Source organism: Amblyomma americanum, chromosome 11, assembly GCF_052857255.1.
Source record: "Amblyomma americanum isolate KBUSLIRL-KWMA chromosome 11, ASM5285725v1, whole genome shotgun sequence".
NCBI classification, from domain to species: Eukaryota; Metazoa; Arthropoda; class Arachnida; order Ixodida; family Ixodidae; genus Amblyomma; species Amblyomma americanum.
Window position 1 is genome coordinate 102,856,132 of NC_135507.1, and position 27,680 is coordinate 102,883,811.

Sequence of the window (27,680 nt, forward strand, 5' to 3'; positions counted from 1 at the left end):
TCATCTCCGCCGTCCATCACGTCGAAGGACAAATTACAGCTGGTTACTAATCCAGCTGATAGATGGCGCCACTAAGACTGTGTTTTAGCTGGATGGCTGCAAAACGCTTTATTTTCGTCAGAACGCGGGTGCGGACGATTCCCTCATAGAAGGCCCACCAACACTCCTGGTCTGAACGACCGGATCTGAGCTGGCCAATACGGCCTCCCACTGCTAGAGAGATGGATCACTCATAATAATCGGCGGTGGCGGCGCTATAGATATATGTATATGGTACAGCTCCATATTATGTGGTCATGGGTTGCTGGATTGCGCAATGACAACTCAAGTAGCTCTGACGCCTAGCTTATGACGTGGCACCAGGACTGCGCTTGCGCCGCTCGCGCTGTAGTTCAACGTTTAGGCCCCTTCGTGCCGCACGGTAGCGTTGCCTACTGGGCGACCACAAAGACGAACTTGTTGACGCATGTGCAGCTACAGCGGTAGTGCAGTGCCTAGCGTCAGACGGGCTGAAAGCTTCGCAAAATTCGTTCAGGTTTGCCTAAGTTCTCTGCTCCATTCTGACGCAAAGATTCCCCGCAGCGTGCCGAAACAGAAGCGTCATCCACTACATGCTTCATGCTTATAAACGTACAAGTAACGATGGATAGCAAGTAGAACCGCTTTAGTGGAGGTGTCGCATCAGATGTCTGATACTCCCTTACTCTATTTCATATTTTTCTCTTCTTCAGCTCCTTGTGTATCTTTAAGCACTCGGCGAAAAATATTGGAGGGGACACTTAAGCTCCGCCTTAATGGCATGACGCGGTAGGTTAATTTGGTAAATCTTATATATGCGGAAAGTAATTTACTTGATATTCATATAAACCGCCGCTGTGGTTGTGTGGTTATGACGCTCAGCTGCTGGCCCGAAAGACGCGGGTTCCTAACCGGCCGTTGCAGTCGAATTTCAATGGAGACGAAATTCTAGAGTTCCGTGTACTGTGCGATGTCACGCTCGTCACAAAACCCCCGTTGGTAGAAATTTCCGGAGCCCTTCACTACTGCGTCCCTGATAGCCTGAGTCGCTTTGGGAGGTTAAACACTCATAAACTGTAAACTTGATATTCATAGACCCCTAGAAATCCTGATACCCTTCCTTGCGCAGTGGTGCAGCGGTTAACGAATGAGCCATTGCCCTGCGATCGCAGGTGCTCCCAGCGGTATGCCTTGTGCGGCCAAAGTTACTCTTGCCGAGCGACCGATCATTTATTTAATTGCCAGGTACCACGGTGGCCAGGCTGTCATGACGCCGCAAGGTGGCATACATGCTTCCTAGGCTGCCTTCTGGGCACCACCTTCCATTGTCGAGCTCGTGATGTTTCGCTGACAGTGCTGACACCTACACCAGACACCGGATTTTCTGAAAAACGGGGCCTTGTTGTTGTTGTTGTGGTCCTCATACTATGGCACATGCCCACATAAGTGGATTGACCAAGAATTGGGGGGCACAGAGGGTTTTTGAGGTCAAAAATTCCTGAACGAAATTAAAATGAATGATAACGACTGAAGAAGTAAAAAAAAAAAGGAACAACGAAATGAAACGAGAAATGCAGAACGCGCGTAGGAGATCGAGACTGATGTTTATTTCTTAGTAGTTAAATGACAATGATAACTGTAAGAATAAAAATAATATTGAAAAATTAAAATAAAAGATTAACAAGGTAGCCGTCTTGATTCAATTTAAAAAAATTTTCACTGCAATAAAAACAGACAAGTGGCTGTACCAAGTATGGTGGCTCCAAACGACAATAAGATTCAGCTGCTCAAACAAAGGCCAAGCTGTTGTAGAGGTTTCTCTAAAAAGCGTATTCTCATCATGATGTACCGGCGACTAAACAACAAAAAATGGTCTCTGGTTTCGGGGCTTCAACGCTCCGCGTTAAATATTTCCCCGTCTTCTTCTTCATCACCTTCTTGTGTAGCACCCACAAAGATCGCAGACGTTCTGTAAGGCTACCGAAACAAAATCATAAGTGATGTGGTTTAAAAGTCTTCGCAAAAAGCTACAGGAGACAAAAAAGCAATCATTTTGATTTTTTAAGCATCAACTTACTAAAATATGCACGCTTCGGAAAAAGCAAGGAAGAATAAGTGAAGAATAACCTAGAAAATTCACGCTTGGCGCTAAAGTTTTGTCGTAATCTCCTATGAAAATTTCTTTGTTTATGCCTCTACACCTTGGCCAATCCCCCCGCGTGGGTATGTACCATGTTTACTAAAGTAAAGAAGAAGAAGAACATAGCCTTTTATAGATTTTTCAAAATTCACGATTGGTGCTACATTTTTGTCATCATCTTCCATGGAAACTGCTTTGTTTATTCAACTACACCTTGGGCAATCCCCCCGCGTTGGTATGTGCTATATACCTGGGGTGAAGAAAAAGAAGAAGAGGACATATACCTGGGGTGAAGAAGAAAAAGAAGAGGACATTACACGGCAAACGAAGACATCCGCATCTGCTCAACGAAGGAGAACGCATTTTCGTGAGTTGTCTGCACTTCTGTATTAATAACGCAGTGGTCCACCCATGTGTTCTCGCTAACCGAGTTCAAGAAGAAGACAAATTTCAGCTGTGCCGTCGTGCGCAAATCGCCATGTACTCACGGATGATTTGACCAGAACTACATGATGTGCTACATCATGCACCGAGATGTGAGACGTCGCTCATTTCCTGATAACCAATCATAATCAAGAAGGTGTGCAAAATTAGCCATATTTTTGCCTAAGCTGTCGCGATTCGGCATCATTCCTTTCATGAGCTGCAGAATATTTCTCAACCGTGGGCAGGGTCAGTCATTTTAATTAGCTATGAGTGAGCCACGTCACCATGAGACCGTATTACGATTACTGGACCACTTCCGTCTTCTATCATTGTAGTAGTTAAATAGGTAACGGTACGTGGTAAAAGGGAGGGAGCAACATATTGAAAATTGTTTTTTTGGGCGAAAGGAAATGGCGCAGTATCTGTCTCATATATCAGCGGACACCTGAATCGCGCAGTAAGAGAAGGGATAACGGAGGGAGTGAAATAAAAAAAGAAAGGTGCCGTAGTGGAGGGCTCCAGAATAATTTCGACCACCTGGGGATCTTTAACGTGCACTGACATCGCAAAGCCCACGGGCGCCTTTGCGTTTTGCCTCCATAAAAACGCAGCCGCCGCGGTCGGGTTCGAACCCGGGAACTCCGGATCAGTAGCTGAAGTTCTCGGGTTCAAACAAAATGAAAATTGGTTTTGGGGGACAGGAAATGGCGCAGTATCTATCCCACATATAGGCAGGCACCTGAACCGCGCCGTAAGGGAAGGGATATTGGAGGGACTGAAAGAAGAAGGGAAGAAAGAGGCGCTGTAGTGGAGGGCCTCGGCATAATTTCCACCACGTGGGGATCTTTAACGCGGCGGCTGCGTTTTTATGGAGGAAAAACGCTAAGGCGCCCGTGTGCTGTGCGATGTCAGTGCACGTTAAAGATCACCAGGTGGTCGAAATTATTCCGGAGCCCTCCACTACGGCACCTCCTTCTTCCTTTCTTCTTTCACTTCCTCCTTTATCCCTTTCCTTACGGCGCGGTTCAGGTGTCCAACGATATATGAGACAGATACTTCGCCATTTCCTTTCCCCCAAAACCAATTAATATTATTATTATTATTATTATTATTATTATTATTATTATTATTATTATTATTATTATTATTATTATTATTATTATTATTATTATATTATCTTTAACGTGCACTGACATCGCACAGCACACGGGCGCCACTGCGGTTCGCCTCCATCTAAATGCTACCGCCGCGGTCGGCTCCGAACACGGAACTCCGGATCATTAGCCGAGCGCAATAACCACTGAGCCACCGCGGCGAGAGCACAAATCTCAGGTGGTCGAAATTAATCTGGAAACCTCCACTACGGCACCTCTTGCTTCGTTTCATATTTCACTCCCTCCTTCAGGATCGTCACCGTCAAGAGCGAAATAAGCCGCCTCCCTCCTTAAAGCTACGAACGCGTCTCCCTCATCCCGCTAAGACTGCAGGTGGCCGCCTTGTTCCTGTCAGCCCGCGTACCTGTTTATCTCGTGCTCAAGGCACTTTCCCCCTGTGGTAAGGTTCCTAAGTATGGCCTGATGTTGTCGCGTCGCACCGTCACCTCCGGCCCTCCGCAAGTGAGGATTGAGATGAAGGTGAAGTTACCTGTTCCTAGGTACCTCCAGGTATCCGGACACCCCGTTACCTGCTGTTACAAGGAGATGCCGGGAGTATGTCTGCGCTGCGGGCCCTCTACGTACTTCAGAGCACAGTGCACTGCCCCGCGACGTGCAGCGCCTTCGGTCATCCGGCCTCGGGTGCGTTCTTGCGTTTTGCCGTATGGGGAAATTCAATTCTAAGACGCACCGGGCTGTTCAATCAAACAATCCTGATCTGTGGCAGCATCGAGGCCTGCTCCCCCACCGACCACTTTGGCTGGCGTTCCGAAGCCCCCGCAGAAGAGTAAGCCCGGCACCGACGCTGAGCGTGAGGCCATCGGGCTGTCTCTTCAAGGCGCCCTTTCTGGCGCTTCCATGAAACAGACTAGTGTGGAAGAACCAGCGCCAGTTTCTCGTTGGTATATGAAAGCGTCGGGCGTGCAACATGAGTGCTGACGGTTGCATCCGGGCTGCAACTTTAAACGTCCGGTTCGTCCATCAGCTTCCCTGCTCCTTGGGGCGATAAGCCTCCGGGAAGCTCTGACGCGTTGGTTGACGCGGATCGTGCGACGCTCGAGGACCCGCCGTCATCTCCGCGGAACGCAGCGCTTTGCTATTGAGCGGTTGCGCCTGTTCCTCTCTAGCGCCTGACGAGGACGACGGATTATTCCCTACTTCGTGCAGCCTCTTGATAACGCCAAAGTGGCCGGCGGAGCTAACGGGCGCACCTCAGCTCGGCTTTGTGAATTCTGAACTGTGAAGGCGGTTTTTCTACCCCCGAGGGCCTGATTCCGCAGAAAAGGTCAGTGGGGCTGTTCTACTCTTGCGGGCACCATTTTTCGGCAATTTTCTGCTATTTTTCAAGTAGTAGTAATAGTAGTAAGTAGTATTATTAAAATAATTATAAAAAGGAAGGAAAATAATTCTGATAGCCCAGGCATCTGCGATCGATACTGAAGCACATCAGCTGAAGCAGCGGAAATAAAGGATATCAGGCAGAACACCTGTCCCTTCACCTCTTTCATTTAATAATAATAATAATATTAATAATAATAATAATAATAATAATAATAATAATAATAATAATAATAATAACAATAAATGATCTTGGGGGATGGAAATGCGCAGTATCTGTCTCATATATTTCGTTGGACACCTGTACGGCGCCGTAAGGGAAGGGATAAAGGAGGGAGTGAAAGAAGAAAGGAAGAAAGAGGTGCCGTAGTGGAGGGCTCCGGAATAATTTCCACCACCTGGGGATAGTTAACGTGCACTGACATTGAACAGCACACGAAGAGGATAAATGTCCGGACCTCGTAGAGTATCTGTTACGGGTCCAATTGGACTTATTTTTGGAAATGTGGCTGAGAGTTTGAAGGATCCTTCACTCCCGCCACCGGTTGGCCTGGTATTGCACTGCCTCCGGGATCGGCCTTGTCTTTAGCGCGTCCTTACTATCCAATCTTTCAACTCTCCTATCTGCACGTGGTAGCGATTGTGGCTCGGCTTGAGCCAGTGGGTAGGCGTGTGCACTTTCCTTTTCTTTCTTCCTGGCAACAACTTCTCTCTCTCTCAGCACACCGGCGCCTTAGCGTTTTGCTTCATAAAAACGCAGCCGCCGAGCCGGGTTCGAACCCGGGAACTCCGGATCAGTAGCCGAGCGCCCTAACGAATGAGCCACCGCGGTCATTTATTTATAAAAAGTGGTTATTGGGAAAGGAAATAGCCTAGTATCTGTCTCATATATGGTTGGACACCTGAACGGCACGGTTCAGGTTTCCAACGATATATGAGACAGATACTACTGCGCCATTTCTTTACCCTGAAAACTAATTATTATTATCAAAAGAAAGTGGTGAGGGACAGGAAGAGAGGATAGGGGGAGAGGTAATCCACACAAACTAGTTACACAATCAGAAATGTGTCGACGTTGTGTGCGTGATTAGTTCATGATGGAGCAATAAAAACACACGCGCACAGCACTATGTTGACTACAACTTGAGTGCGGCGTCCAGTTAACCGTGCAAAGTAGAACTCGCGGAGCGTTCGGTCACTGCGTGTAACTACCTCACGCAGAGCAGACGGGTCGTCCCGTCTGTTCGAGGAATGCGCAGAGACTCACCAAGTTTCGCTCACTGGTGCGCGCACTGCCATACGGCACAATAGCGTCGTGATGAAGTCTGGTAGTATGTCCAGCGCATGCATATCGCGACGAGCATCGGCGAACGCGGCACAGTGAAGGAGCAGGTACTCTAGTGTTTCCACTGCACCGCATCCGTCACACACATCACTCGTCGCGATTCCGCGGCGCTCCCGTCGTTCCCCGGGCCACACGCAGCCAATGCGCACGCGGAGGATCATTGGACGTTGAGACCGCATAGGTGCGCGACAGCCGGTGATGCTGTCAATGCGCTCACCTCCTGCGATGCGTGGGTCCGGGTGCTGCTTTCGGAGATACTCCTGCATGACTGCACGCATGTTCTCCAGCGGAAGGTGCAGATCGCTGGGAGGTAGTTGATGTGCGGCGGTCGCGGGGTCGTCAGCTTCTTCGTTGCCGGCGATGCCGCAGTGACCTTGCACCCACTGTGCACGCACGGCACATCCTCTCTGCGCGAGGCGCTCGATGAGCGAGCGAATGTTCCGCTCTTGATTAGCAGAAGACTGAGGGCGGCGCCGGAGTCGCACAGCAGAGTACTCCTGGTATTTTTTTTCATTTTGTTTTTTAAAGCCCTCGGAGCAACTTTCGTCTGGTGTCAGCTACGCTAGCACTGAAGTAGGCCAGTGTTCCCGTGCCGCGCCGAAGCGGACGCCAGTTAGGCCGATGTTTCCAACTCCTCACTTGCCTCCATGGAGCCGTCTAACAGAACGGCACAATGTGTCGAATGCGACGATATCTCACCGGAAGGCTTCGCAAATTATCCCGATGGAATAGAGCTATTAGTGCCAGAAAATTGGTCTATATGATTCTCTACACTGCGGTGTCGGCGACGCACCCCGGCGCGCCTCCTCAGCAACCAGCGATTGTCCAGCGATTCTCCGATTGGTCGATTGGGCGATTATCCGGACCCGTAGAGCATCTGTTACGGGTCCAAGTTGGACTTATTTTTAGAAATGTGGCGGAGAGTTTGAAGGATGCTTCACTGCCGCCACCGGTTGGCCCGGTATTGCACGACCTCTGGGATCGGCCTTGTCTTTAGCGCGTCTTCACTATCCTGTCTTTCTATCCCATCTTTCAACTCTCCGTCTGTGTGCACGTGGTAGCGATTGTGGCTCGGCTTGAGCCAGAGAGCAGGCCTGTGAAGTTTCCTTCCTTTCTTCCTGGCAGCAACAGATAGACAGCAACCAGCCGGCCCGGCCCAGCCACGCCTTCAATCCCCCCACCCCCCAAAAAATAGGCAAGCCGTCTTCTTTTTTTTCTCTTAACCATCGAAAGCTTAAGGCTTAAACTGCTTAAACAGCTCGCCACAGACCGCAAGATAATTTCTGTCCGAGCGGTGTAGCCTCGATCTCCGACAGCGCAACGGCGGAATCCTACTCCCGCTTGTAATGTACATAGTTCGCGTTAGCTCTAACGAGGCGCCGCTGCACGATCGCCTCGGCATCAACCCCCGTAATCATTCCTTCAAAATCAGCACGCCAGTGGAGACTCGGACACACCTCTACGTGCAAACGCAAGTCTTTAGTTGCACAACCAAGTCCCAGTTAGTGCTTACACTGCCGCACCATGCGACGCCGCTCGAGGCCTAAATTACAATGCGATATACGATCAGTCGCAAGAAGAGATTTTTCAAGTCCTCTAGCCTCTCATCCAAAGCAAGTCTACCATTGCTGACGCTCGCCCACTCCGTCGAACCAAGTCTACCCGTTTTACCTTTGCCCTGACCAGGACCCTTCCCAAGCAGTTGAACCTTTACTGGGCTCTGAACGCCTGCCACTCCTTCAAAGCAAAGGTGGAGATGTGCTGCAACTGTTGGAAACCGGGCTACCGGCCGGACGTCTGCCCGCAGCCAGTCACTAACCGCTGCCATCGGTGCAGGGATCCTCCGACCACGATCCACGGATCCTCCGACCGGTGAGTCCAAGTGCATACTGTGTAACAGACTCCACTTCACTTGCTCCAAAAAGTGCGAACTGCACTTCGAGCGAGCTGGAAACTGATACTGGAACCCCCAACCGCTGGTAGCGCAGCACACCACCCCCAAGCTCTACTCTGCGGCCATCCCGCAGCCGATTCCGATCCAGTTCCAGGCAGCGCCCACGGTCCCACACCGGCTCAAGAAAGGGCCAAAACAGGAGTCGGTACTCTTCCTTTCCACCTCACCCTGGCCAGAGTTCCCGCACTGCTGCAAAGCATGTGAACTGGAAGCCGCAAACGCCCTCGCTCGCTCGAAAAAACGCTAAGCTCAGAGCACACCTCCATCAGCAAAGCCACTAGATCCCCGAGCTCAAACAGCAGCTTTTAATCGTCCTAAAAATGGATCTTCCGCCCCAACGCCATGACTCCCCTACATGCCCCTCCCAAACTGCAAGCTCACCTCAACAGACCCCCCCGGCCCCTCTTTCCATCGCCTCCACGCGCACGGCATCACCTGCTCGCTATACCCCCTCCCCTCTATGCGCAAGGCACAAGCAGAGGCTGACAATTCCACCCCTAAGGACACCAAGTCGATTGCTGCCTTAACTACAGCGATACACAACAACATGCAGGTTAGTCTCGCCTGAATGCACCACAACACAGTCTGGATGGCAAGCATCTTCGATTGGTTGACAGCGATCGAGCCGCGCAATGACGCACAAGAGGCCACCACGACTCAAATCCAGACACAAATTAATGGGCTTTTACCCCCCCGCCCCCCCCCCCAAATGACAGGATCCGCACCAGCAGAACCCCCCCCCCCACACACACACACACAAATACACAAGCCCAATATGGCTGCGCTCCGTATGGAGATATATGTGTAACAGGGCATTGTAGGTGTTTCCGTGCGAAACAAAACAACTTACAACGTACCTAAAAACCCTTCTGCATTGCAACACTTCCACCATCATCGCCTTGCAAGAAACACAAAGCAAGAAGAAACTTCATAACAACACGCATGAAGCGGAAAGAACGGCACACCCACGGGTTGTGCCACACTGGTCCATCGTAACCTAACGGCTACGGACGACTCCCAAGAAGTGAACGATATAGACAGACCACCTAGTCGAGCTTCTCCCGTGACTCGCAAATGCGGCAGCCTATTGGTTCTTAATGTATACAGCCCGCCCAAAGGCCCCGTAGCCCCTCTCCTAGCAGTCGTTCGAAATGCCTTTATAGTGGTCTGTGCAAACTACACAAGTTCGAGCTACAAAAACTGCAGAAAGGACATCGCACTTTGGACATCAATCTAGAATGAGTGTCTGTCCCTCATCAATGATATAGACTACCCAACTAAAATAGGCAGCAGTTCCCAACTTAACGGCCGAGACCTCACTTCCGCTTAGAACACAGCACACAGTGGCAGGACAGACACATACAACTCCTTCGGGAGGGACCGCTGCGTCATAAATACAGAAATTCATCTCAACTCACTGGCTTGATGTACTCGGCGGGCCATACAAATTATAACAGGAATAAACTCCGCAACATTCGCAATTCAGCTCCAGACACCACTGATGATCTTGACACATGGGCTCAAAGCCTATACCAGGATTTTGGCATTAGCTACATCCACAATCCCAGACACCCCTAACACCGCCATTGCGAACACCTGCCTCTTTCACGTGTAGGAGGCCCACGCCAGCCTGCAAAATTAATAGAACACTCAGTCTACGCATCGCCACACTGGTTAAAGAGATCGAAGACTGTGAGGGGCAGTTGGCACGTCAGCAATAGAGCAACCTGTGCCACCACATGAGAGGGAATCTCGGCCCTAAAGACACCTGCGCATTTCTCCGCTGTCTGCTTGGGCCCGAGTGACACCAAGACCAACCCCCCGCAGGGGCCTCTGCTTCATGCAGATGTTGAGTTTCGAAACCATGGGTTGCAGGGGAACGATGGTGACCAGCGCCTCGCCACGGACCCGAGCACCCGTGCTTATCCGTGCGTGCAATCGCCGTGTCCGGAGAAAAGGGGACCCTGGTGGTTGAGCCAATGCCGAGCGTTTCGATCTTTAAGGCCCCTCGATAGACGCAACACACCACTTTGGCCCCTGCTTCCCGTAGACGGCACCTCCAGCTTGGCGTTAGGAAATCGACAGTCGTGTTTTCCAGTTCTCCCCTCAATCTTCTCTCCTAGCTCTTTTTTACAGCTCTCATGGCTCCTCCTCCGTTCTAGGATTTCCTTTTTCCTGGCGGCTAGGGTTAACCTTTTGTGGCGAGCTACTACCCGGCGGATAGATCCCTATTAGGAGAAGGATGCCTCATATGTCTCGAACCACATCATTGCAATGTGTTGCAGCGCGAAATACACGTCCATCAACTTGTGCTCACCACGCCATTGGTCGAATGCGATCACATGGTCAAATCTGGGCAACCAGTCTTCTACATCCTCGAACCTGTCGCCATGGAAGGATGACAGCGACCGAGGTGTGAGAAGGACGCACGGCGGGGCATTGCTAGAGTGCTGACCTGTGTGGCTGACCGTGTTGAACGTTATGAGCCACAATGGGATTGTCAGTGCCTCAAATTCTGGTTGCAAGCCTCGCACACGACATCTGGCCTTGAGGACGGACGTCGTGTGCGTTCCTCAGGGACCAGCGTCAAAGATATCTTCGTGGTCAGCGCACATGAGAGGGTACCCAGACCGGCTCCACCAAATGTCACCGACAAATGTAGCAAGGAGCAAGGCAGCACTTTACTAGGACGAGGCTCGCCGAACACCCATTTTCATTCCAGAGAAAGAAGGCGATAGGCCACGGGCCAAGATCTGTATTTAGGCCGCATGGTGGCGCCGGAAGAGTGTCAGTAGTGTAAACATATTGTTACAGGTTCTATTTACAAATAATATTTACAAGGCAGGTCGAGAGGAGCCTGGTGCCAGATCCTGGTGCTTTATGCCAGATCCGGGGAGCGTCGCTGTAATCAATGCGAGTAGCACTGGTAGGGGCCTGGGCAGACAAACTCCAAGGGGAGGAGCGGTAGGCGGGAGCCGCCTGCAGAGAACAGCTCCCATACGGGACTTCACTGCGGCGCGCAAGATCTTGATGCCGGGAGAGTTCGTCACGCACGATTTGAGGAATGACGTCAGGGAGAGTCGCTGCATTCACAGGCTCGTGGAAATCCACGCTGGCGACGGTGGTGACGTTAGGCAGGCGACCGAACTTGGGAGTAATTCGACGCAGTTTTAGAGCTTCAAAGGTGCGGCAGTGCTTGATGATATCCGTGGGCGAGTCTAAATTTTCTTTACTAATAAGAAAGCTGTAGACGTCCTCTGCGATGCCCTTGAGGAGATGACCAACGCGATCTTCGTCGGACATACTGGGATTAACGACGTTGCACAGCTTCAAGACCTCTTCTATGTAAGTCGTGCAGGTCTCTCCAGGCACTTGCGCTCTCTGAAGCAAAGACTGCTCAGCGCATTTTCGTTTGGCAATAGTATCCCCGAAGCAGCTGCGGAGCTCTTCCATGAAGCGGTCCCAACTTGTTATTGATGCCTCATGGTTTTCGAACCAAGTTAGCGCGGTGCCATCGAGAAAGAAGACGACATTGGCCAGCTGAAGAGTGGCATCCCAGCCGTTGTATTTGCTCACCCGCTTGTAACTGGTGAGCCAATCATCCACGTCTTCGCCAGCCTTCCCGGAAAACGTCCGCGCCTCACGGTAGTGGTGCCAAGCGGGCGTTGCGGCGCCGGTCGGTCGTGCGTCGGCTTCCTTGGGCATTTGCACGGGCAACGGTGGCAATCCGGCGATTCTTCGGCTGCAGCGGTTGCGAGAGGGATCCGTGGTGATCGACTCAGCACCTCCACCACACTGTTACAGGTTCTATTTACAAATAATATTTACAAGGCAGGTCGAGAGGAGCCTGGTGCGCCGGCGGCAGGATCTTTGACTTCCTCTTCTACTTCCAGCCGCCACACGTCTTCTTTATTCCTCAGAGCCCATGCGCAGCACGTGACAATATTTCGAAGGCAAGGTGAAGGAGAAGAGGAAGGTCAAGAAAGACAACTATAGGCATCTATAGCTGGATGCACGCGGCACTTTTTCCGCCTTGCAGAAAAGCGTCCAAAGAAAGCAGTTGCCTCGCTTGTTCTTAAACCGGTCTCCCACTATACCCGCAAACAACTATGCTTTCATAAACAATTAGTTCGACGCCGAGTGCGAATATTTAAGATATTTTATGATTCATTATGCATTTTCAGGCGCGTTTCCTGCCAGTGAGGCATTTCGAGTAAATGGGAGAGAAGCAAATACAAGCGACCGTGGGTGTGCGAGCTGACAAAAGTAAAACGACCAATCTATGTGAATGCAAGTAAACTCAGGTTGTGAGCGAACGAGAGTGTGGAGGAAAAAAATATACGTGATTGAACGTGACCTTACCACTTCTAATAGCAGCAGGTTATTACCTGCAAAGAGCACTCCATCAGTATCTCACAATGCAGCGGCAGGTTTATGAAAAGAGTTTCAGTTATCATTCCCAGACCACAAATACCAAGTACTCTTCAAGCGATGCAATTTCAAGTACCAGGTTCTTATAACCTTCGGTTCATTGCATTGTCGATTCAACCGTTTACTTGAAATGAAATCAGTTGGAGTTTATATACATGATGTCCCTAACACCCTTCATTTTTATCATAAGAAAAGAGTGCTCACTCATGGATGAGCGAAATTTTGCAGCGACGAAAGGTGTAACACCTTTATTAGAAGCCACTAAGGGGATACAACCGCATCCGTAACATTTCGCGCTACGTGGGCTGCTTCAAGGAATCGGAGGGCGATGAAGACGATTTTTGACCACCATCCCCTTCCTCCCATTTCAGCAGCCTGGGATCCCTTGGGATTCTGCGCTGGCCAAAACCAGGCGGATTACTTTTTTTGTTCTTCTTTCTGGCTGATCATTAAAGCCTCCCAGGACTGTACATTCCTGTCTGGTTCGTTGTGGCTAGGGTATGTCCACACCATGGGTATCATGTCTGCAGTTTCATTACACTGTTTACACCTCGGATCTTGAATCGCCGGATGCTATCTGCTTAGTGCTAGTGGGTGGAGAACCCCCCCCCCCCCCCTCCCCCTGTAACTTTCTCCATATGACCTCCTTTTTTTTGCTGAGGCCCTTGAATGCTCCATGTATGCGTTTATATTCCTAATCTGTGATGACTAAGGATATCTTCGTGCGTATTCAACTCCTCGTCCGTCTGAACGGGCTCTCTGCTCGACGTGACCGCACTGAGATCCCGATGTGCGAGTCCTCGGGCAGATGCCTACGCTGTCTCGTTTCCTAGGAGGCCCTCGTGGGCGGGAGTCCAGACAAGGCTAATTAGCTCTGCGGGCGTCGGGCCGTCAATCATAATTTTGGCTGCTTCAGCAGATACCCTTCCTGCAGTGTAATTGCGGATAGTGGGTTTGGAATCTTTAATAATCACGCTGACATTCTGTTGATTTAGGGCCAGCACAATGGCTACCTCCTCAGCCGCTGTTGTGTCCATCTGTCGGATGCTGCAGCACGAGAATCGGTCTCCGCCCTCTCTGGTTGCTAGGGCTAAGAAACCCGTTCTGCCTTCGTATTCCGCCGCCTCCGTGTAAACCGCGCCCTGTCTGTTGGCTAGTTTTTCTGCAGCCACCTACATAGAGAGTCTCATTTCCTAAAAACAAAGAGAGTGTTTAGACCGCGAATAAATTTCCCACTGTAGCCTTATTCTCACTCTAGACGAAAATTGAAAATCAATCTTTAAGGAAAGGAAATGCCGCAGTGATTGTCTCACAACTTAGTGGGTACCTGAACCGCGCCTTAGTGAAAGAGGGGAAAACGGGAGTGGGAAAAAGAGAAAGATTGGTTGTAGTGGAGGGCTATAGAACAATTTTGACTAGCTGTGGATCTTTCATGTTCGCTGACACCCAACACCACATATGTGGTGGTGGTAGCGAAACGCATTTACTAATATTTACAGAGAGGATGGCAGGGATTGATTGATTTGATAGTAAATCATTTATTGTGTTGAGAGCAGGCTGCAGGGTACACATACTAGATGGCCGCTAGCCCATGGCTGGTGGTGGTGGTGAAAGCATTTATTTGAAAATTGCAGAGAGGTTGCGTGGGGAGCAATCCCTATTGGGCCGCTCCCCTTACAGTACTAGTTGGAGTCCCTTATTCAGGGACCCCATTGGTCTCGGCCGCCACTCGAGCTCGCTGAACTAGAGCTTGTTGGGACGGTAGGTCCAGGCAGCTGAGCAGGGCCACCTCCCAGTCCTTTCTGGTAGGGGAGGGTGTTAGGGGCGAAAGAGAAGGATTGTGCTGACATGCCCAGACCATGTGGAACATGTCAGCCACCTCCCCACAGAAAGAGCAGAGGCCAGAGAAAGAAGTGCCGATATGCTTGAGCACTGTCGGGCACAGTAGAGTGTTAGTAAAAAGCCCAAGCAGTTTTCTCTCGTCCGCTTTTCCTAGCCCCTTGAGATGAGCCGGGTACTGACGGTACGGGTCCCGGTAATAAGCAGAGATATCTTTGAAAGTTAACAGAAGATAGGTGTCGTGCTCCATATCGGTAGGGCCTGCGTCGGGGGCCCGGTTGGTTGGCGCGCGGGCGACCGAGTTGGCGGCCTCATTCCCTGGTAGGCACTGGTGGCCTGGAGTACAAATGAGAAATCGGGTCGTGGGGTCCTGATCCTGAGCTGCTCACCGAGGTGTTCATTGCGCTGTTGGCGTTATCCATGGCTGTCGGCGACCTCATTGGCCCGCTCGATTTCCTGTATTTGAATCTTAGGGTTCAAGCGGACCAGCACGGCCTCCCACCCCTCGGGAGAAGGGAACTATATCAACTCCGCCGGAGAAGGAACATTTGCGCAGTTCCACAGAATGGGGTCATATGTGGCCCTTCCACCACATTTATGACAGTTTAGGCCGTACTGGGCAGGGTACATGAGAGCAAGTACTGCCGAATTAAAAAGGAACCGTGTTTGCAGTCGGCGCCAGGTAACTTCCTGCGCTTTTGTTAACGATTTGTGGGGATTTGGATATCCGCGCCTCTGCAGCTTAGAGTAAGCGGTGATGTCCAGAAATGAGATCAATCCGCCCCTTTGAAATTCGGGTCGTAGGGCGCGCTCACTGCCCGGTCGACGAAACCTCGGGCTTGCGCGTGAGCCACCTCGATCCCTGGATTAGACGAGTAGGCTGGGACCCAGATCAATTCAACTTCTGTGATCGGAAGGGGGTGCTTTCAAGGATTCAGAGAGAGGTAGATATGATAAGATATGATACGGCCACTCGCAAAATTGCGAATGGCTGTTTCACTCCCACCTTTATTCCTTCCTTAATGGCGTGGTTCAGGTGTTTAACGATATACGGGACAAATACTGCGCCATTTCCTTTCCGCAAAAACGAATTATTGTTATTATGTTTTGAGGTCGCTCAATATAATATCAGCACGCGTTTTCGCTATAGCAAAGGCTATTGCCGCTTCCTCCGCCGTCTCGGAGGAGGTGGTTTCAATCGACCAGGCCGCCAACGGGGCGCCGTTCCCGTTCACTCCGAAAGGAGCAAACGCTTTTCTCGGAGTTTGTTGGTATTTCGCTGCATCCACGTACTCCACATTGTCGTTTCGGCCGTATTTGGTGTGTAGGGCGCAAGCCTTCGCTGTGCGTCGGCCTTCGTGGTGCGCGAGGTGCATGTTCTTCGGTAGGGGTTTGATCAAAAGAGCTTTCCTGGCGTGCGTGGGTAACTGCGTTTTCGCGTCCCTCTCTGGGAATTGTTCGCACATCTTAAGTCTGTATAGGATGGCCCTTCCCGCGCTCGTACGAGTGAGTCGTCTGAGCTGGAAAACGAGGTGCGCCTGGCACACCTCTGAGAATGTGTTGTGAACCCCAGGGGCCAGCAACCTTGCCGTGGACGTACTGTGCGGGAGCCCAAGGGCCTCCTTGTAGGCCTGCCGGATTGTAGCTTCGACGTTATTCGTTTCCGCGATCTTCAGTTGCAGGTAAGGGAGGGAGTAGACGACCCTGCTCAGCCCGAAAGCCTGCAGAAGTCGACATAAATATTTCTCTTTTATGCCTCGTCTTTTGCTGGAGATCCGTCTGGTTAGCCGCACAGTCGGATTGACAGCGGCCATGAGTCTGTTGATTGTTTCGGTGTTTTTGCGATTGTTCTATATGTACACGCCCAGTATGCGCATGGTTTGGACCCTCTTGACTGGATGTCCTTGCAGATATACTTTCAGAGGGGTCGGCGGGGTAATGTTTGCGTTTCTACCGCGTGGCTTGGCACTAACAACCAGCAGTTCTGCTTTCCAGCGTGAAAATTCAAGGCCCGCTCCCGACGCGTAAGTTTCAATTCTGTCAACTGCCTGCTGGAGGATATCCTCTATTTGGCTGTCATTCCATTTGGTTACCCATATGGTGATGTCGTAGGCGTATAAGATGCACTGCAGCCCCGGCAAGGCGGCGAGTCGGGGGGGGGGGTAGTGTAATGAGTGCATGGTTAAAGAGGAAAGGCGAAAGCACCGAGCCTTGTGGCGTGCCTCGGCTTTCCAAAGCAATGGGCTCCGATTTGAGGCTGCCTGATGCAAGCTCTGCGGTGGGCTCAGATGCGAATTATCGGGCGTAGAGAAGTTTGTGAGGATGTCCTTATGCTAAACGTTGTCAAAGACCTTGTGCAGGTCTATCCCGAGCATTCCCTTCGTCCTGGTCTCGCGTGGAGGGTCCAGCACGTCCTTCTGAAGCTGGAGCATCACGTCCTGCGTGGACAAGCTAGCCCTAAAGCAAATCATTCTGGGAGGAAGTAGCTCGCTGTCTTCCGCGTAATTTTGCTATCGGTTAAGGATGACATGCTGCATGAGTTTCCCGATGCAACCCGTGAGAAAGATGGGCCTCAAATTCTCGATCGAGAGTTTCTTTCCCTGTTTGACGATGAAGGTCACCCGTGCAAGCCTCCATTCCTGGGGTATCCCGCCTTCTCTCCAGTAGGTGTTCAATAGGTATGTCAGGGCAGCAACAGACTTGGGGTCTAGGTTTCTGAGCCCCTTGTTCGACACTCCGTACGGTTCCGCCGCGGAGGTGGTACGGAGCTGACCCGTAGCAGGGAAGCAGCCTTCAGTGGGCCGCTGCCTTACAATACTAGGTGGAGTCCTTTATACAGGGACCCCATTGGTCTGAAGCGCCAGTCGAGCTCACTGAACCAGGGCTTGTCGGCCCGTTAGGTCCAGGCTCCCAGTCCTCTCGTGTAGAGGAATGCATGCTCAAACCATGTGGAAAGCGTCAGCCACCTCTCCTCAGAAAGAGCAGAGAGCAGAGAAGGAAGGATCTAAATGCGTGTGTACTGCCGGGCACAGTAGACTGTTAGTAAAGAGTGGTAAGAAATATTCATTCGCGCGCTTTCCTTAACCCCTTGAGAGGAGCCAGGTACTGATGGTGCGAGTACCAGTAATGAGCAGTTTTTGAATGTTAAAAGAGGACAGGTGTCCAGATCCAGACGGGTAGGGTCTACGTCGGGGGCCCGGTTAGTCAGTACGCGGGCGGCCAGTTGGCGGCGAAGTTTCCTGGTAAACCGTGGGGACCTGGAGCCCAAATGAAAAATCGAATCATGAGGGTCCTGATCTCAAGTTGCTCTTTGAAGTATTTCTTGCGCTCAAGGTGTTACCCAGCCCAGCTAATAATTCCGACAGGCCCCTCGAGGGAGTTGCGTGGGGAGCAGCTCACACTGTGTGGTCGTCACATTCTGGAACGCCTATACATACAACACGACCATCACATTGAGGAAAGGGTACGAGTGCCCGAACTATAGAGAGGCGCCCTCCGTGTAGATCCCTTCCTTCCAAAATGGAAACAAAAGACCCAGATGGACGCCGTCAGGTGCGGGCGAATGCACTGAACCGCCAGTATGTCTCCAAACATAGCGTTTTGTACGTAGACTTTGCGGGCCCCACCATTCCAGAGGACGATGGTACACGACCGCAGCCATTCCCGAGGCAAGACAGGTGGGCGGCCTCACTTTTCATGCCCCAGTGCAAGCCACACCGAGGAGGTAGCAATCACCCTGGCTGCCTCCTATTGTCAGTCTAAATTCATCATATCGGACTCACCACACGGGCGCCTTCGCGTTTCGCTTCCTCCAGGCCACAGCTGCACATGCGGAGCTGATGTCACTTTCGCAACTGCCGGAAACGCAGTGTTTGCAAGAAAAAAAGCGTGTAGCGCGTGCTTACCATTTTGGACGGGGAGGTGGATTCCTGGCCTTACGGAGCTGGGATCTAGAAGCTCTCGCCAATGCGGCGAGGACGCCTTGTCACCGGGGGTATCTGTTGCTAAACCGTCATCGTAGCTTTGGAGGATGATGCGGTTGTTGCGATGCGCAGCTTGTCTTTCAATCTTTCCTCTCACATATCTTTTAACGCTACTGTTGTCTGCACGAGGCAGCGATTGTGGCCCAGCTTGACCCGGTGGGCAGACTCGTGCAATTTCCTTTTTATTCTTTGCCTTCGCTCGTGTTACTAAATTGACACGGGTTGAACCACAGCGGAATTTTTTTTCTAAACCTTCTACGCCTCTGTTGGAGCATACTCCCGGGACCCGCCAAAGGTCCAAACAGGGTATTTCTTAAATCCCGCCATACTAAAACACGTGAACCCTCCATTCACTCGCAGGTACAAATTCTGCGGGCAGTATGCTTACCTAAACCAGATAGTGTGGGCCAGCCAGTACAATACACATAACGCCGTTATAAGTAAGCCAACTACAGAGGGCTGCGAGGCTTCCCTGACCAGCTCGGACATGGAGGGCCAGTGGGCCCTGGTCCAGGGAGCACGGGCGGCAACGCCGGCCAATGGCGTCCCGGAACAGGGACCGCCACCCAGCGCAAGCACCCGGCGCGGTGGCTCAGTGCTTAGCGCGCTCGGCTACTGATCCCGTGTTCGAAACCGACCGCGGAGGCCGTGTTTCGATGTAGGCGCGTACTGCGGATGAGTAGCCGAGCACTTATAACCACTGAGCCACAGCGGCGGGGTGAAAGCACACGCATGCCTCTTTCGTTTCGCATCCATCGATACAAGGCCGCCGTGGTTGGGTTGGAACCCGAATACACCGGCTCAGTAGATGAATGCCTTAGCCAAGGCGCCAGCGTGGCTGGTGAAAAAAAAACGGTTTTTGAAGGAAGGCAATGACGCAGTAACTTCCTCGAATATTTCGGTGGATACCCATACCACGCCCGACGGGAACGGACAGGAGGGAGTGAAAGAAGGCAAGAAAGAGGTGCTTTACTGGAGATTTCCGGAATAACTTCGACCACCTGAGGATCTTTAAAGTGCACTGACATCCCACACCACACAGGCGCCTTTGCGTTATGTCTCCATCGAAACGCGGCTGACCCCCCCCCCCCCCCCCCCGTGGCTCAGTAGTTACATCGCTGGGCTACTGATCCGGAGTACCCGGCTTCGACCCCGATCACGGCGGCCGCGTTTCAATGCAGGCAAAGCGCTAAGGCGCCCGTGTGCTGTCCAATGGCATTGCACGTAAAAGATCCTCAGGTGGGCGATATTATTCCAGAGCCCTCCTCTACGGCTCCTCGTCCGCCGATATGTGAGACAGGTAGTGCACTATTTCCTTACCCCTAAAGCAAAAAACCAGGTGTCCACTTATATGTGAGACAGATACTGCGCCAATTTTTTACCCTAAAAACTAAAACTAGGTGCCCGCCGATATGTGAGACAGATACTGCGCCATTTTCTTACCCAAAAACCAAAAACCAGATGTCCGCCGATATGCGAGACAGATACTGCGCCATTTCCTTGCCCCAAAAACCAATAACCACGTTTCACCCGATATGCAACAGAGATACCGCGTCATTTCGTTACCTAGAAACCAAAAAACAGGTGTACGCCGATATGTGAGACAGACACTGCGCCATTTCCTTGCCTCAAAAATCAAAAACGAGGTTTCCGCCAATATGTGAGACACATACTGCGCCATTTGCTTACCTCAAAAACCAAAAACCAGGTGTCCGCGGATATGCGAGACAGACACTGCGCCATTTCCTTACCCAAAAAACAGGAGTCCGCCGATATGCGAGACAGATACTGCGCTATTTCAAATCAAATCAAATCAAATCTTTATTTTCTCTCTCAAGGAGAAAGAGGGAGTGGCGGGTAAAAGCCGCATGATTGCGGCTTGACGAAGCCCGGCCCCCTCATGTACAATTGGGCAGTAGTTTGAAAAAAAAACATATTTATCTTCAAAAAGTTAGTTAGAAACAGATTTCGTTAAATACGCTTCAGCTTAAACAAAATGCCTATAAAAGAACCTTTCAACGCCATTCAGAAAAAGAATCTGCAGCAGTACAGAACACTTCATGGCAGTCAAAAACACATTATACAATAAAAATAAGCAACAAGTAACAAGAACACCAAAAAGTACAAACACAAACATACAAAATTTATCAGGCGTTAGCTGCAAGAAGATGTGCATAAACTGCTCGTTTGGACCTCTTTTCCGGGCAGACATCGATGGCCGCAAGGTTATTTAAAAGAACAGCTGCGTGATAAGAAATCGACTGGCGACCATAATCTGTACGACAGAAAGGCGCACAACCCATGAGTCATTTCGACGAGTATTGTAGAAGGAAATGTGGGGTCGAAGATTTATTAAGTCCAGGAAGCTGCGATTACACGTCAAAACGGACGAGCGATATGTAGACGCGAGGCGAAAAAGATAGATGGATTCTATGGGAAGAAGTTTAAGTGATGAAAGAAATCAGATGTATGCGCATGACATGGGATATTAGCAATCGCACGCAAGGCACGTTTCTGTCAGATTTTATGTTTCCCTATGTTTTCCTTAGATGTAGTTGAGCAGATTAGATGGCAGTAGTTTAGTGTAGACAGAAATAGTGCATGATAAATTACGCGTTTAACTGTGGTCGGTAGGAAGTGGCGGTGCCTGTTTAGTATCCCGAAAACCTTGTTAAGTTTATTGCAGAGTACTTCAACATGCTTATTCCACGTAAGGGTTTCATAAAATGTTACGCCAAGGGTCTTAAATTCGTTGACAATACTTACTTCCACACCGTCTAGAAGTATCTTACCTTCGGGGTTAACATTTTTGTTCTTAGTGCGGAAAAGAATAGCCTGCGTCTTTTTAGCGTTCAACCGTAAATGATTTCTTTGCGACCAGTCGCTAACAAATGACAGTGCATGGTTTGCAGAGTAAACTAAATCATCAATATTTGCCTCTCTGAAAAACATAGCAGTATCATCCGCGTAGCCGACCCTGGATATGTCGTCATGTTGGGAAAAAATATCATTAATATAAACAACAAATAACAAAGGCCCAAGGATACTTCCTTGCGGTACGCCGGAGGGGATTCTTTTTATGTTAGAATTATGATTATTGCGATTTACATATTGGCACCTGTTATGAAGATATGAAGAAAGAAGATTTGCACTGCCGCGCACTCTGTAGTCCTCCAGCTTTGACAATAGGGTTTCATGATGGGCACAGTCAAACGCTTTTGAAAAATCAATGTACAGACCTAGTACAAGTTCTCTATGTTCAAAGGCGTCAATGATGAGTTCCTTTTCAGCCAATTGTGCTGATTCCGTGGATTTTCCTTTCACGATGCCATACTGATACGGCGAGATCAGAGAGAATTTGCTTAGGAAACTAAAGACGCGTGTGCATTATCTTTTCCAAACCTTTTGAAAATATACGCAGTACGGAGATGGGACGAAAGTTAGTTATGTTATTTTTATCACCTCCTTTGTATAGGGCCACCACTTTTGCAAACTGTTCCTGGGAAAGCAGCTGCATTCTAGAACCAGGTTATATAGTTGGCATAAGACAGGCGCAATCAGATCAAGGGCATACTTAACTGGAGAAATCTGCATGTCATTGACATCCAGTGATTTAGAATTTTTCATTGCCTGAAAGGAAGATGTAATTTCTGTTGCAGTTGTGGGGAAAAATACCATGCTATTACTGACTGAAACTCGTCCGGCAAGTAGGACTGAACTTATTGCCGGCAGTCTGCTTGAGGCACTCACACCAATAAAGTGGTCATTCAGCATATCAGAGAGCGCCTTGCCAGTCACATCTGTACTACCCACCCTCATGCTTGTAAGTACAGTTTGTCTTTTGCATCGTAGAAGACTTTAAACGCTTCCACAGCAAATCAGTATTTTTAATTGCATCACTGAAATGCGCCATCAGATACTGATGCTCGGCATGCTTAAGTTTGGCATTTAAACGTTTCCTGAATGACTTAAACATTTGAACCTCTGACAAATACTTTCATTTTACGAAGTTCCAGTAAAGCTTATTTTTTATTTTATTTGAGCTAGAAGACAGCTTGTAATCCATGGCTTCCGTGAGTTTTTGTTATTTACGCGTGACATGTACGGGAAATGTTTTTCTACAGGATTGTAATATCTGACATGAGAGCGTCATACATGGAATCAACATGCGTTTTTTCAAAAACATGTCCAGTCGTGGGCTTGAATATCAGTGCGAAAACTGTTCAAAGAAGTATCGGTGATGTTTTGAAATAGCAAGGGAGGTGAGGTGCCTGTCTTGGGGACATATTTATCCTGAATAAATACGAAAATAGGAAAGTCATCGCTAACATCACATACAAGAGTTCCTGAGATTGCAGGTTTATCAACATTTGTAACAAATACATCAATTAGAGTGTGCGAGGTTGATTTTATACGTGAGGGCTCATTTATGAGGTTAACAAAGCCATATGCATCAAAAACAGACAACAGACCAGTTCGACAGGTTGAATTGACAAGCATGTCAATGTTTACGTCGCCAGCAAGAAATAATGAGTACTTATTTAAAGATATGAAGTAAAAAAGATGTTCTAGAAAACGGGGCTTCACCCTCATCACAGACCCGACTGATCCTACGAGGATTGGGAACTCTGTGTCCAGAGACACGACGCCGGACCTCACGTCTGTGAAGAACGACGAGAAGGGCAGTATCTCCTGGCACAACACGGGGTGTGAGCTCGGTAGCGACCACTACATCGTAGAGGTCATCATACCAGAGGAGATCAAGGCCTCGCAGGACACCAGAAAACATAATTTTACGGATTGGGATGCCTTCCGTAGCTTAATACCAACTGAGGTGGAGGAAATCGAGAATATAGCAGAATGGTCAGTCCATATCGCGGGGAAGATCAAGGAGGCGACCAAGGTTATAGAAACGGATGAAAAGGTTGACAAGGTTGACAGCCGCCTGGCGCATTTAATCGCGGCAAAGCACTCTATCCTAAATAGATGGAAGAAGCAACGACTCCACTGGCGCCTCAGGAAGAAGGTGGCGGAGCTGAATCACGCCATCGAAGCCCATTGTCGGGTGCTCTGCACGCAACAGTGGAACGAAATCTGTAGCGCCGCAGACGGCCAAATGCATAGCGGTAGGACCTGGAACTTATTGCGGCATCTGCTCGACGAGACTAAAACAAAATCCCACCAACGCAACCGCCTCGCAAAGATCATTTACAGATCAGTCAATGAATACGGGGAACCCGAAGTAATCAGACGCATAGACAGCAAGTACCTCCCAATTACACCCACGGATAGCCATCCCGAGTACAGCGGTCAAGCTAACGAGAAGCTGGACCGCGACATCAGCGTCGAGGAGGTTCGAGCGGCCCTGCACCAACTAAACAGCAGGCCAGCGGTCGGTCAAGATAACATCTCGAATAGAGCACTCAAGAACCTCAGCGATGTGGCGATCGAGAACCTCACCGGTTATTACAATAAGTGCTGGAGGGCGGGGTCACTGCCCCAGCAGTGGAAGACTGCCAATACAATCCTTATTCCCAAACCAGGCAGGCCGCCGAACACGGACAACCTCCGGCCCATCTCGCTCACGTCCTGCGTGGGCAAGGTGTTGGAGCACGTCCTCATGTGTAGGTGGCAGGATTACCTGGAGGAGTCGGGACTTTATCCCATCACGATCATCGGGTTTCGCCGTTCCCTGAGCACCCAAGATGCGATGATTCTCTTGAAAAACGATATCATTGACACTGATACCCGAACGAAAGATAACAAGGCTATCCTAGGGCTGGACCTGCAGAGCGCCTTTGATAAAGTGAAACACTCTGCGATCCTAGCCCAGGTGTCCACACTCAACATGGGCACAAGAACGTACAATTACATCAGGAACTTTCTGACGGGGCGGACTACCGAGCTCTACGCCGGGGATCTACGGCTCCAACCGAAAAGGCTCGGCAGTGTCGGGACCCCCCAGGGATCGGTCATCTCCCCGTTGTTATTCAACCTCGTTATGATCGGGGTGGCCAAGCGACTCTCTCGAGTTGAGGGGGTTCGGCACTCTATCTATGCCGATGACATCACGCTGTGGGTTCCGGGAGGCAGCGATGGTCACATTGAGACCAGCCTGCAAGAAGCCGTCGACGCGATCGAAGACCAGCTAAACGGATCCGGATTGATCTGCTCGCCGGCCAAGTCAGAACTCCTGGTGTTACCACCAAAGTACGTCAGACGTAACAAAAGCGAACCGAGGGATTACGAGGCCATCAAGATCGTCACGAGGAACGGTCAAGTGATCCCTGAGGTCGACAAAATCCGGGTGCTTGGCATGATTATAGACAAGCGACGGGGCAACAGCGAGACCATTTCCTGTCTTACAGCCAAGATTACCAACGCAATACGCCTCATCCGACGAGTCTCCAACCGCACGGCCGGTATGAAAGAAGAAAGTTTGATTCGGCTTGTGCACTCCTTCGTAGTTAGCCACGTCACCTACGTTGCAGCCTTTCACAACTGGATGCAGTGTGAAAAGAATAAGATCAACGGCCTCATACGCCGAGCTTACAAGGCGGGGCTCGGCCTTTTCGAGTGTACGGACACCAACAAGCTCCTGAAACTCGGGGTCCACAATACCCTTGAGGAACTTGCGGAAGCGCAACAGACTGCCCAGCTGGAGCGGCTCTCTATGACCGAGGCCGGTAGGCGTATACTTCATTACTTGGTCTTCATGCCCAGGTTGAAAAAGGCCACTAGTGAGGTTCCTGTTCCTGACGGGACCCGATGCCGGATTCGGGTAGACCTCATCCCTAGAAACATGAACCCTGAGTTTAATAAGGAGCGAAGAGCGGTGAGGGCCAAATTCCTCATCGACTTTCATGCCAAGGATGCGCACGCCAGGTTCGTGGATGCGGCTGAATACCAGGGAGACCACACGGCGTTCGTAGCTACTGTCATCGATGCGTCATCAGGCGCCACGAGTACAGCGGCAAGCTTACGGGTCCCAGAGGCATGTCAGGCGGAGGAGGTAGCCATTGCCTTGGCCATTGTCGACCCCGGATGCCAAACGGTGCTGTGTGATTCCCGAAGTGCAGTGCGGAATTATGCCAAGGGCAAAGTGTGCGGTGAGGCTGAGCGCGTTCTGTGCTCAACTGACCTACAACGGGAAGTAAGGTATGTCAGCCTCAGGTGGTTCCCGGCGCATGCGGGCAACGATGCGTCGGAGAAGCACGCTAACCACAACGAGACGGCACATGCAGTGGCGCGAGCGCTAACTAACCGCGCCGCTGCAACCGACCGTTCAACGTGGTGTCGTGCCAAAGACCACATGAAAACATTCAATGAACTTACGCAGTTTTACCGCCTCGCTCGAAGGACTTTCCCACCCCCACACCCGGGACTGAGCCGAGCGGAGGTGGTGCTGTTTAGACAACTACAAACTGGTTCTTTACCAACCCCGGTGTTAATGACTCATCTATACCCAAACTTATATGAAAGTGATGTGTGTCGCGTGTGCCAGCGGGAGAGGGCAAATCTGACGCACATCCTATGGGACTGCACAAAATTCCCCGACGAGGCTTCTAAAAGCATAACGATTCCGCCGCGACTCGCGGCTGCGGCGGAATGCTCTGACCATGACGTGCAAACCTGGGCCGTCCAGCAGGTCTCGGCGGCTCTTGAGCGACAAAGGCCTCAGATTCTCCGCTGAGTTGCCGCCTGGGCCCCCGTCACGGCGCCATTAGGTCATGATGCCATTAGGCCATGACGTAAATAAATGTTGTTCCTCCTCCTCCTCCTCTAGAAAACGCAAGAAAATTGCGAAGTTTGCGTGTGGTGGACGATAAACCAAGGTGAAAAATCTTCAAGCATCACGAACAGTCAATACCTCGTAATTTTCATTTGACTCAGAATATTCTTCGACGATAAGCACGTTAAAACAATGTTTCAAAAGGAGCAGCAAACCACCGCCGCTTTTATGCGGACGGCAAAGTGTAAAGCTATTATAAGCCGGATGATTAAACGAACAGGAAGCTTCAGTATACCAGGTTCCGGATACCATAATAGCATCAAACTTGATATCTACGGAATTCAGCAGGAGTTCGAAATCATCATGCTTATATTCCAGCGAACGGGCATTTAGGTGAAGAAAAGATAATGTGCCATCAGGTTTTAGGCTTTTGAGGCAATTGAGCTGTACTAACATTTTGTGTATATCATTTGTTACCTTTTGTGCAAGCAGCTAAGCCTGTACATACTTCAGTCACTTTTTGAAGATGAAGACACAAGCCTAGCCTGGTCTGAAAAGATTTTATCGATATCAGCTTCACTGAGGATTTGTACTGCCTGCATGCCATCGGCCTGCCTTGCGTAGATTTTTCCATTGGTTGTCAAAGCGGACTTCCAACTGTTTTCGTACTTCTTCTTAACAGTGATGGCTAGAAGTTTTTTAAGTGATGGACATAGGTGCTCGGTTACGTAGACGGTCTCTGAAGTGTTAAGACCGATGCTGCTGTTTGTGAAACGAGCCTTTTTCGCTTTCGTGAGGATGTTATCGCGCTTAGTGCGTGCTCGGAACTGGACGATGATGTTACTTTTATCGGAATTTCGGGTCGGCACACGATGGCAGACTTCGATGTCAGGCTCAGTAATTGGCTCTTTTATAACATCTCCGATCTTTGCCAGTACATCAGGGACTGATTCGTGCTCAGTTTTAACCACACCCTGTATCTCAGGGTTGTTCTTCCTTGAATATTGCTCGGAGCGGGTTAGCCGGATTTCTAGGTCTTTCAATTTGGTCACCGTCGACGTGAGCCTTGTTTGAAGCGCGTCGTTTTGAGCTTCTATCTGGCGGTTTTTAGCAACCTCGTCATCCAGTTTCTTTTTTAGCTCTTCTGTTGTTGCATGCGCGAATTTAAGGCTTTGGGTTATATTCTTTTGTTCATTCTTTAGGTCTCGGATTTCACTACGTAGGTCCCTTTCCATCGACTCGTGGAAAACCTTGAGTTCCTGTTTCATTTACTCCTTCATCTTGGCAAATTCAGCTTTCATCTCGTCCTTCATCTCAACA

At 50.1% G+C, this 27,680-nt stretch overlaps 1 protein-coding gene and 1 pseudogene across 1 annotated transcript; both read left to right on the plus strand.

Annotated features, from left to right (window-relative positions):
• Window positions 1–4,295: 4,295 nt before the first annotated feature.
• Window positions 4,296–26,321, plus strand: LOC144110841 (uncharacterized). Its single transcript, XM_077643923.1, has 5 exons — window positions 4,296–4,380; window positions 4,466–4,640; window positions 8,108–8,293; window positions 10,661–10,788; window positions 23,227–26,321. Exons 1-5 carry the CDS (start codon window positions 4,296–4,298, stop codon window positions 26,319–26,321), a joined length of 3,669 nt encoding a protein of 1,222 aa, XP_077500049.1.
• Window positions 5,521–5,663, plus strand: LOC144111541 (U2 spliceosomal RNA; annotated as a pseudogene).
• Window positions 26,322–27,680: the final 1,359 nt, after the last annotated feature.

Coding starts and splice junctions, on each gene's coding strand:
- LOC144110841 (XM_077643923.1), top strand. CDS start 4,296: ATGTCTGCGCTGCGGGCCCTCTACGTACTTCAGAGCACAGTGCACTGC. Junction 4,641..8,107: donor CCAGCGCCAGTTTCTCGTTG/GTATATGAAAGC, acceptor TGCCCTGACCAG/GACCCTTCCCAAGCAGTTGA. Junction 10,789..23,226: donor GAAGGATGACAGCGACCGAG/GTGTGAGAAGGA, acceptor CCCTCATCACAG/ACCCGACTGATCCTACGAGG.